The sequence below is a fragment of the Cygnus olor genome, chromosome 7, assembly GCF_009769625.2.
Source record: "Cygnus olor isolate bCygOlo1 chromosome 7, bCygOlo1.pri.v2, whole genome shotgun sequence".
Taxonomy (NCBI): domain Eukaryota; kingdom Metazoa; phylum Chordata; class Aves; order Anseriformes; family Anatidae; genus Cygnus; species Cygnus olor.
The window spans coordinates 18,803,702-18,815,238 of record NC_049175.1 but is presented as its reverse complement, the minus strand read 5'-3'; the positions used below and the strand labels follow the sequence as shown (position 1 = coordinate 18,815,238).

Sequence of the window (11,537 nt, the reverse complement as noted above, 5' to 3'; positions counted from 1 at the left end):
CAACAAAAGGTTCGCTCACACCCCCAGTGGAGGTCATGAGCATGCTACCATGGAGAAAAAAAAAAAAAAAAAGCATCAAAGGATGGTTTGGCTTATTTATAAGCAAAGAGTAATTAATGGGAGGTTTGATATTTTTGCAACGTCCATTTGGACAAATTTGTATTTGCAAATTGTTCATTTCAGACGTTCAAGGGGCACAGAGAGATGTGGCCTGGTGCTAATTTTAAAAATGAATCGTACCTTTCTTTGTGATGATCCAAAAGCTACAAACTTGTGGTTCAGAGGCTTTCAATAGTATCTGCTCAGATTTGACACTCCAAGGTTAAAAAAATCACAAAAGAGTTGTGTTATACACAGCAACAGTAGCTTTTTCCAACAATTTTTCAATTATTGCATTGTATACTCTCCAAGAAAAGTAACTGTCTTGGCTACGGGAGGACAAGATTTAAAAAGAGGCGGAATGAACAAACTCCCTAGGAATATAGCCCTCTCCCTCGGAGGCTGCCTGCCCTAGGACGGCTGGTGCGCCCGCTGGGTGACTCTAAGCCTGGCTCCGAGCTGCTGTCACCTGATGGATGAGCACACCGCGCACCATCCACTTCTAAACCGCCGCTCTCCGACCTAAGCCGTGGCAGCCCTGCAGAACTTCACCCGGGTGCTCTCCTCCTTCACATCCCCCGTGGAAACGGCCCAGCGAGGAAAGTTTGCCCGGGCACTGCCCCCTTCACCCAACTGCGTGAGCGCCTGCCCGGAGCGAGCAGTGCCCCGCTGCGCTCCGGTTGCTTCGCGCTGGCTCTTACCGGGGATTTGCCTTTTCCCCGGCCCCCGGGAAGCGACCGCGGTTACAGCGGGGCCCTTCCTCCCTTCTCCTCTTCTCCCTTCCCCTTTTCCTTCCTCCCTTCCACCCACCGCCGCCCGCTCTCCGCCTCGGGGCGCGATTTCCCCGCCGCTCGCCGTGCCCCCGGCGGGCCGCGCGTCTCCAATCAGCGGCCGGCCGCTAATTCCGGGGGGCCTCGCCCCGCTCCGCTTAAAAGAGCGGGGCCGCGCCGCTCGCCAGGATCGCGGCGGCCCCTCCCGAGGGCTCCCCAGCCCCGGGGATTGGCTCGGCAGCGACGTTAACCGCGGGGGGCCGCCCCCCCCCCCCCCCCGCCCCGGGACACAGCGGCTCGGTCCCCGCGGGCCCCCAGCAGCAGCCCCCGATGGCCGGCCGCCTGACCTGCTGCTGCTGCCTCCTGCTCTGGGCCCTGCGCCTTCCCCCCGCCGCCGGGGGAAGCGCCGCCGGCCGGCCCCCCGCCTGCCCCGCCGGCAGAGCCCCCCGCGGGGGCTCCCCGCCGCCGCCCCCCGCGCTGGGCGGCCTCGCCCAGGACATGGTCGCTGTCCACATGCTTAAGCTCTACGAGAAGTACAACCGGCACGGGAGCCGGCCCGGGGACGGCAACACGGTGCGCAGCTTCAAAGCCACGCCAGGTAAGGGGGGCTCGGGGAGGCGGCCGGAGCCTGCCCGGGGGGTGCGTGGGCTTCACGGCGCCGCCGGGGCGAGTCCCGGGGTCCCCGGTGCCACCCGGCCGGGTCCCGCTGCCCCTTGCCCTCAACCGAAAGCATCTGCCCCGAGGGGGTCACCCTGGCGAGCTGCCGCTGCTAGGGGCGAGCACACCGGAGGTGCCCGGGGCACTGCGGGGAGGACCTGCGCCTCCCCCGAGGACCAAAACCTTCCCCGCGGCTCCCGTGCGGGAGCGGTGCCGTCCGTGGGACCGCCTCGGGCAGCTCGCAGCTGGGGCACGGAGCTCGCTGCGCTGCCTCACCCCGAGCAGAAGGGGGGTTTCTCTCCCGCTCCCCAGCTCTGCTCGGCTTCGTTACGAGGGTGCAACAGCGCGTACCGGGTCGGAACTGCGCTTTCGTTGTCGCCCCCTCTCTTTAAAATCAGTTGTTTGCTCAGTTAATGTTCTCTACGTTTGTTATCCTTTGCCAAGGATACTTAAAATAACGTTTCTGGAAAATGTCTCTTCCTTCTTTGGTTAGCTCTTACAGGTTATAGCTAGCATCTCGGTTCTGAAATAAGAATTAGATCAGCTTCCAGAACAGCACTTGTTACACTTAAGTACCGATTTTATAGGCACATCTGATGAATTAGTAGTGAGTGGTTACTAGAATATCACACCGTAACTCATATCTGTAATGCATGAATTAAATCTTTCCTATGTTAGATGCAATATTACAAGTCCTCCTGCTAGGAGGAGGAGATCCTACAGAAGGCTGTGGCTGTTAAAACACACAGACCCCTAGGAGTTAGGATGTAAGGCAACTGCAGCCATTTGGGAGGGAAATCTCCATGCATTAGACCAGTAGCCAGCCACTAACTAACAGGGTTAGGAAGAAGCTGCCATGGTGGATGGTTGCTCCGTGACCTCCTACTGCTGCTCTTCCTTCTCAGTGAACCGAGCAGCTGATGCTGGCTGCTACCCAAGCAAGGTCCTGGGCCACAAGCCCCATTTGGTGGGACAGTTCTTGCATTTCCATATTCTTCTTTTTTAGCTATTCTGCTGAACAAGCAATTTGCATCCAAGTGGTTAAATTTAGTTTTAAAACACCAGAGTAGTGTTTCCTACCCATGTATACTACACACTGGTATTTTGCTCATCTGTCAGATCACAAAACTAAGGCAGAGAGATGCTAGCACGGTAACTTGCCTAGCATCATGCACACCTGTGTCCAAACCTCCTGTCTCCTGTGTTCCATCTGTATCCCTTCTCTGTGGGATCTTGTCTTTCCCCAGTAACATGGCATGAAAGCCAAAGCTCCTCTGCAATGCTTTTTATGACAATAAATGTTATTTCTTTGTGATTCATCAACCTAGTGATGAGCAGTCTGAAATCAACCATGGAATGACACAAGACCAAGGGCGGTGAGAAGCTTGTTCTGCAGAGTGTTTTCTTTATCTCCTCAAAGAAATTCTAGCATTCTTCTGAGAGAAGAAATCAGCATGGTCTTCTAACAAGACATGTGGAACATCTGTTCCTTATGAAATACAGATGATACTTCTGATCTTATCTAGACAAGCAAAACAGACTACACCTACAATAACTTCCCTCTTGTTATCCCAAGCAATGGATTTACTTTATTAAAAAAAAAAAAAAAAGATACCCTTCAGAAAACCTGTAACCCTCCGTTCCTGCGCTGCAGCTTAAAGCTCTCTGGGCACATTCTAGCATCAGTGTTCAAGATAGGGTTGCCAAGATGAGGCCTCTCACTGGATTTTGGATTGACATTGCTCCTTTGTCATGCTACCGAGGTCTCCTCAATTACACAGTTGTATTACCACAGCCCTGAGAAACCACACATCACTTACAGGGTATGGGTGATGTTGACTGGGGTTGCTGAATATGGAGAAGTATTAGATATTAATGTGAAGTAATTGCTATATAGCATATGAATTTTGCACATGTTCCAAATATAACTTCATGTTTCTTTAGCAGTACTAATAACTTCAGGAGAAATGCTTCACAAACATCTGATTGCCTCCACCTGTGTTCACAGGAGTTGGTTATTTCTCTGGGAAGGAGCTGGGAGATGGGCATGCAGTTCAAGTTTTGCCTTAGTTCAATGCAAACTAGTTCATAGACTTTTTTCTTGTCTTCAGGGAACTTTTTAGCTTTAGAAAATGGCACCAATTGACCACAGTTAGTTGCACAGTTAAGTCATGAGTGGCTTTGGAGTGTAGCTTGTGACCAGATGTGAAATACCAAGTTATTGTCCAACTTCATCTAGGTTGCTGAGATATGGGAATTGGTCTTCATGGCAGCAAACAGCTGCCTAAGCCATGAAGCCCTCCTGCAAAAATTGCCTCTTCCAGCTCAGGCTCTTTCACTGAATGCCACCCATCCTCCAAATGAAGTCCAGGCCTCAGGGAAGAGTAGAAAATAACAGCAGTTTAATTAAGACAGTATCATAATGCCAATGTGCAAGAAAAGCAAATCAAGATTTCTCAGGAACTGTAATTCTGGGCTCTAGAGGCTTACAGTTGCTTTAACATAACTTCATAGCTTAAAATATTTTAAACTAGATTCTCTGCATATTGGTTTTAACACAAATATGTTATCAGTAAATCTGCATTGCTAATCTTCGCTTACTGCAATGCAATGTTCTCCTAGTAGGTGGCTTGCCTACTAACAGCAAGTGTTTTTCCTTGGCCACTTGTCTGTTTTTTCTATACTCATCTCTTGCATGTACCATCCATACATCATGTCTGTATTCTGAACTTGAAGATGCCTACAGTGATCAGAGGTAGATGCGGTCAGTAAAATATTCATAGCTTTAATTCGTACAGCTCAATTCATATTAGGCCTGGAAAACATAACAATTCTTGGCTGATAGGCTGGTAAAAGCATGAGCGATCTGATGAATTACAATAAATATGGCTACGCTCCATCCAAAACTCAAGCTTCCTCAATTCCTAAAAAGCCCACACTTCCAGGTTTCTGGATCTTCAGTAGCTATTGATTCACTATTTCTACAAAGAATGTTGACTTTTGAAGGATTTGTTTCACTTTGGAATGCAAAAATTAGAAATTTAGAAAAATTAAAATCCCTTTTCTCTGAGCACTCATTCCAAATTCCCAATTCATCAGAAACCCTGGGAGCTCTGGTGTTTGAAACACTTTTATCCCACTGATGCAAGAATTCAAGTTCTATGTATAGAACTGATAGTACTGGCAGTGTACTACTCCAAGGACTTGAGCCGACTTTGAACTCTCAACTTTTTTCATAGTCTGAGCACCTGTGAATATGGCTAGCATTGATTAAAAAGTTTAGTGATAGGAATCCTGTCCTGAACTGACTGAAACAAACAGGCTGTCATCACAGAACACTTTGTCAGCTGCTCTGCCACCTATGGAAATGTTATACGGGTATCAGGACAGGCTGGTCCACTTCACTGCATGAGAAGAAATACAGATGGTGTGGATGGAATTTGACTATTTGAATATCAATCAGTACTTCCAGACTATGTATGTGGTCCTGGAACTGATGAACATCCTAACCTGCTGTGGTTTCATCCAAATGATGGCTCTAGCTAGCATATGTCTGAACTGGAAGGCAGCAAGCACCAACTTACTGGTTACCCATTACAGTCCCTTAATGCATTCTTAGTACCAGTCTGAGCTTAAAGAGAGCAGTATGTTCTTCAGATGGTCATATTTTTTTTTTCTTGTGATCTTATTGATCTGTGAATAATGGGATAAGTAGTGTTTCTTTTCACCTCTGAAATTTAATATTGCTGCTAAATATTGTTAGTTTTTTTTCCTCCTCCCATTCACTACAGTTTTAAGCTGAAGTGAGTCCAACAAGCTCCCTATACTCTTTGGTTTGAAGTGAGCAAGCAAAAAGCAAACTTTGCTAATCTGCTTTCAGGAATAAGTGGTTTGACTACCGTTTTTTTGTCTCATATTTATCCATGTTTTCCTTGCTCTCTTGCAGAATTTCTGGCCCAGAAGCCGCTGTACTGCTTCAACCTGACATCCATGCAGGATTCAGAGATGATCCTTGCTGCCACATTTCACTTCTATGCTGACAAACGCCCTCGGCACCAGGAAGTGTTTTGTAAACGGTCCAAGAACTCATCCTGCCGCCTCCTTCACCTGCCTCCCATCCTGCGTCTCAACCTCATTTTCCAAACCATCCCCCAGAATTCTGCTTATGGACTAGTGAAAGGGAACATCACCGTGTTTCTTCAAAGGCGAGGGGCTTGGCATGCAAAGGACATTTCGCACATCATAAAAGAATCGAAACGGGCTGCAGAGCTCATCCTCTGTGCTGAGCTTGATTCTGGGGAGGAGCACCACGGCTTCCCCGAACAGGTCACCAGCCATTTGCCTTATATTCTAGTCTACGCCAATGACCTTGCAATCTCTGAACCCAACAGTGTGGCCGTCACCCTACAGCGTTATGACCCATTCCCCTCCAGTGATGGGGACCAAAATCTGTCACCTAATGCTTCTACTGATACCCGAGTGAGAAGGGACACATACCTCTCTAGCTCTATTCAGAACAATGAGTTGCCAGAGGTAGAGTATAACAACAACAAATACAACAAACATGACATATGGGAGAATGCCTACAAGTCCTTGAAACCAAAAGGCTCACGCAAAGACAGAAGGAGAAAAGGGCAAGAAAACACAGAAACACTTGCAAAGTCTCAGGTGCTAAATTTTGATGAGAAAACAATGAAGAAGGCAAGGCGAAAACAATGGAATGAGCCACGGATTTGTTCAAGAAGATACATGAAAGTTGACTTTGCTGACATTGGCTGGAATGAATGGATCATATCTCCCAAATCATTTGATGCCTACTACTGTGCAGGGACATGTGAATTTCCAATGCCTAAGGTAGTATGCCTTTTCACTCGTTAGCTTGCAAATAGTACTGTTCTGCCTTTCCAACTACTTCATTAGCTAGATTTTTACCTTTAGACTTCTACCCATCTCCCCATGCTCTGTTTAGACTGAAAAAAATAAGTAGTATTGTTTTTAACAACTTCATAAGAAAAATGTCTCAGGTAAGATAACTTCTCTTAGAAATTCTTATTTTGTATCTTGAAACCACAACAGAGACTTACGCAGTTCCATAAAATATGGTTATGCACACTAAAGCATCAAACTACTCCTGTGTGGCAGCAGAAGTAGACAGTATGAAAGCTAATAAAACAAGCTACTCTATCAGAGTATTTCTGAATTCTACTGGTAATACCTTAGGAGAAAAATGCAGAGTAGTGACACATGCTTTAAGAAACTGCCTGTCACTTTGAAAATAAGAATGCTATTTACAGTTATATTTGTCTCAAAATTCTCTGGTGCTTCTTTAATTTGTTAAAGTCTTAAAATTGAGAAAATCCTGCTCAAACTAGAAAAAAGTTGCTTTTCCATATGTGGCTGAAAATGCCAAGTAGCTGTCTGTAACACTCTAACTCTGGTGTTTTGAATTCCTCCTTGAGAAGCAGTGTGAAATTTCCTAATAAAGAGGCAAAGAGTTTTTGAATTCTAGTGGAATTCTGATTTGGCCTACTCCCAACTCACTTGCCCTTCAGCAAAAAGTAGAAATTCTGGCAGTCCCATGAAATACAAAAATTCTCTCATTTTACAGAGCTTTCAAATAAAAGGGGAAGGTTCGAAGCACTGCATAATGTGCATGTTCAAAAACTAATAATTTTACATTTCTACCTACAAATGGTCTGATTATTCATTTAACTGCCAATTTTGTACATGGTCAATCTGCCCATGAATAATTGATAGTGTTTTACAACAAAGAATATCAAAGATCTGAGACAGGAATCTGCCCTACAGGGAGTCTGAGTGTTTGCGTTGAAATCAGTAGTATGACTGCAGGAAGAGAGGATATGCAGGCTAGTTTAAGTCCAGGAACAGTAGAAATCCAGATTTCAGGGTGGGGTGCAGAAATCTGCCCAGACCACATGTTCTTGTGTTGCTGGCCAATGCTGAACCAGGTACACATAAATTCATACATGGTCTGGTAAAAATTAAAGCTTGCAGAGGCTCATATACAATTTCACTCTTCTGTTGTAGTATAGGACGATTATGCAGCACAATGACCATTTAACTTATCCAATGCAAAACCCAGCCTGGGAATATGGGTCCTCAGCCATAATCTAATGCACAATACATATGTACAAAAGAAAACAAATTAACACACCTGGTTTCCTGAGAGCAAATGAGTATGATGGAAGAGGAAACAGAACCAAAACAGAATGGACGTGTTTTTAGCTGGAACAGTGTAATAAGTTTATATTGGTGGCTTATTTAATGTCAGAAACAAGTGTTTGGACAAACCTTCTCCCTGATCTACAGTAATCAGAATACTCGATTTTATCCTTGTAAGAGAATTATTTTATGAGTTTCCGTTTGAATTCCATTCTTGAAATGAAAACAGAACTTTCCTGAAGCTAAGAAGTACTGCTTATTAAGATGTGGCAGAGGGTGTCTTCTGATGGGTAAATTCATGATAAAGCGGACTTTAGAAGGGGTACAAACCACGAAGAAGGTGAGCTGAAGTATTTCAGACTTGCTTTTCAACTACATCACCACCCTCCTGTTTTCTGAGGTTCAGAATTTCCCCCAGCTAGGACTGTCCTAGAAGTTAAGAAAGAGCAGAACCTAGCCTGCTGTATTTAACTTGTAGCCAGCATTTCACTCATCAAGTGCTTGCGCAGTACCATCACTATTGGGCATTCAGCTCGGTCTTTCAAGCCTTTCAAGCTTTCCACTTTAGCACATTGGTACAAAGGCTAATGTGAAGCCTAACCCAAGATCACTAAGCACTTGGGCCAGATTTCCAGAAGGGCTGGAAAATTTGGAGCCTGGCTGGATGTGGGATGGGTGTGCTGCTTGGCTCCACTGTGGATGTAGGGCTCAGGCATCCAGATTTTCTATAAAGTAATAGTCCATAATAAGCAGCTTTCTCTTTAAGCATTGTTGCTCATAATGTGTACGCTTGCAGGCATTAGAAACCTAATTAGTGCTGTCGTCTTGGTAGCTTGATTTACTCAGGCTGAATTGTTTCTAACTGGTTTCAGGGGTGACAGCTGCTCTCACTAGACTTGGCTCACATCTGTTTGTTCCCTGCAGATCCTAGAGACTGTATGGCTGGAGAAGGTCCTAGTAGGATCTTCTGCAGGTTCATAAAAAGGAGTTCTACATGACAGCTACTGGCACTGAGGGCAGTGATGGTTGTGTGTTGCATGGGGTCAACAAATTCTTTCAGTAGCCCATTAAGATCTGTGATTCTTTCAAGTAACACTATAAAATAATAAAGGAGCTAGAAGTACTTGAGGAGCTTTTTCATAAAGGTTAATGCAAGAGTTAAGATTCTAGAAGCTCCAGTTCTTTGAATTTCTAAACTCTGCAGTTGCTTATATACATGAAGGCTACTTCTGTCTCTCTTGCTGTCCAGATTTGCAGGCATGGCCAATGTGGATAGAAGCTTATTTCTACTTCATGCAGCAGCTGCAAGGCTAATTCACTGCTGTTTGATTTTGGACAGCTTTGAAATCTAAGAGAGCAACTGTTGCTAATTATGTCAACACATGCTAATTACAGAAAGGCTCTTTCCAAGATTGGTCACTTGTTGGGACTGTCTTGATATGTATGCTGTCTTGAAACACCAAAGCAGAAAGGATGATTTCACAGTCCATCCTTGTAATGACTCAAATGATGTCACTTAAGTTAAGGAACAGTTGAAAGCTTTAATTTAATTAAATTCTTTTCACTTAAAGTATCTGCTTCCATGTTGAGATTTGCGAAGTCCTTCTTTGTTGTCCCCCAGATGCCATGTACACCAAATCTGCTGAAAACTACTGAAACTGTAGGTAACAGTACGAGTTTGCAAGGGCTTATGATCTGAAAAGTCTCTGTGAGATTGTCTACTCTAGAGCAACTTCCCTCTGTTGAGGCTGTTTCTGGAGCACTCTTTTAAATCAGAGTAATTAGTACAGGGAAAAAGTAACTAGTTCCAGGTCAGTGTTCGTGAGGAGAAACAGTACTGGAACATATTTACTTTGGAAATACAGTAGCCAATTTTCTCAGTCAGACAAGAGGTTAAGAACACGAGAGCACATCTTGCAACTGAGAAGTCTGCCCCACCTTAGCCCTTTTCCCTGCATGCCTGTCTCCAGCATTTAATAGGTGCAGCCATGGACATTGCTCTTTTTCTAAGCTACTGACTGTTGGCTGTGCCACCAGTGCCCTCCTCTGGTATTTATGAAGGCAGCATAGGAAGTACAAACTTGGATACATGCTCTGCAGAAAAGCTGAAAATGTGAGGGCATGGTTATGTTGCATGGCCCTGTGACTCAATCACATATATTAATTTTTTCAAGAAAAATAACATAATTGTGTCATTTTCCAAGCTGCTTTGGGAAAGCAGCTTCTCATAAATGAAGCAATAACCATTTCCTTCTCTGTTCCAGGTTGTCCGACCATCAAACCATGCTACAATCCAGAGCATCGTAAAAGCAGTGGGAATCATTCCTGGCATCCCAGAGCCCTGCTGCGTTCCTGACAAAATGAGCTCCCTCAGTGTCCTGTTCTTAGATGACAATAAAAATGTTGTTTTGAAGGTATATCCCAATATGTCGGTGGAAACCTGTGCCTGCCGATAAGTTCATACAGACACATCTCTAACAAGACCTACCTACCGGTCCTGCCTGACCACACTGGGAAAGTTGTGAATGGGAGATGAATCCACTTGTGTTGATACTTACAATTCCTCTACAATCCCTGCAATTCCTCCACAGAAAGCATGCGGAGAGGTTAAAACGATACCCGTGCTCACCTGCAAGGATATGTCTTACGATCACCATCTGTCTTATATATTTACCTTCCAGGAGTTCAGTACTTTTACAAGTATCTTCCTAACCCACCTAGCCAAGAAACATGATATTTAGTAAGAAATTTAAATGTAAAGTTTTCCATAATCAATGGACTAAAATATGTTTTTATACACTGTTTTTACTGACTATTTTATCTCTTCAGTTAACCAAGGAGATGGGAAGTGAATTTGCAAAGGCAGGCTTGTTTTAGAATATCACTTTTGTAAACAGATTGAAACTTTTTGCCTAAAACACTCATTCTCTTAATCTGCATATTTATACTGAAAAATGCTGTAATAAAGGGCTTAATATGTATATTTTCTTCAGGATGCAAGTATAGTGCACTGTATAAGCTTTCATATATACAGTATGATAATACAGCCATTTTGGGTTACCCTTCCCTAATATATAATTTGTTCTACAAAAGACATATATAATATCCCACAATTTTGGTTTGCTGGATATAATTTCAAGTTGTTAAACATATGCTCTGAGTAACACCTACTATATAATAATGTTGAAATACTAAAAATAAAATAACCAAGATTTATATTTTTGTAAATTATACTTTATATCCTCTAGATTGTTACATGCTTTTAACAAAAGCTAATAAATTAAAGGTACAGTAGTATCTAAAAATAGTTGAATTGTCTTTCTATAAATCCACTCTGCTACATTGTGGTAATTAGATGGAAACACGTAAATGCATGTTAAGCTTGTCATAATGTGCTTCAATAGATTAAAGCATGAATGGAATACCCTGATCATCTAGACTGACCTCCTGCACAGCACAGTTTGAAGAGCTTTGCTCAGTAGTTTCTGCACCATGTATTATGGTTCTTCTGTTTTGAGCTTGGAAATACCTTTGAAAAACCTGCATAAATTTGGCTTCAACAATTTCAAGTGATGGACTATCTCTACTGGACTATGAGTAGTTGTTCCAAAAGTTAGTGCTCTTTGTTCAAGTGCAGTGGCTTAATCCTAGTCTGAATTTATTAAGCTTTAGCTTCAATTCACTGGATTTTACTGTAACCTATTTTTATTAGATCCCTTTTGTCTATTATCCAAAATACTTTCACTGTGTATTTTTAGTATATAGAGCAAGGTCAAATTACATTTTGGCTAAGATTTAAATAGATACTTTGATTTCTTATTATTCCAA

General features: G+C 43.7%; 1 protein-coding gene across 1 annotated transcript; it reads left to right on the top strand.

The window, feature by feature from the left end:
• Positions 1 to 1,137: 1,137 nt before the first annotated feature.
• Positions 1,138 to 11,296, top strand: GDF10 (growth differentiation factor 10). The gene is made up of 3 exons (XM_040563234.1): positions 1,138 to 1,467; positions 5,473 to 6,380; positions 9,974 to 11,296. Exons 1-3 carry the CDS (start codon positions 1,200 to 1,202, stop codon positions 10,163 to 10,165), a joined length of 1,368 nt encoding a protein of 455 aa, XP_040419168.1. The 5' UTR covers positions 1,138 to 1,199; the 3' UTR covers positions 10,166 to 11,296.
• Positions 11,297 to 11,537: the final 241 nt, after the last annotated feature.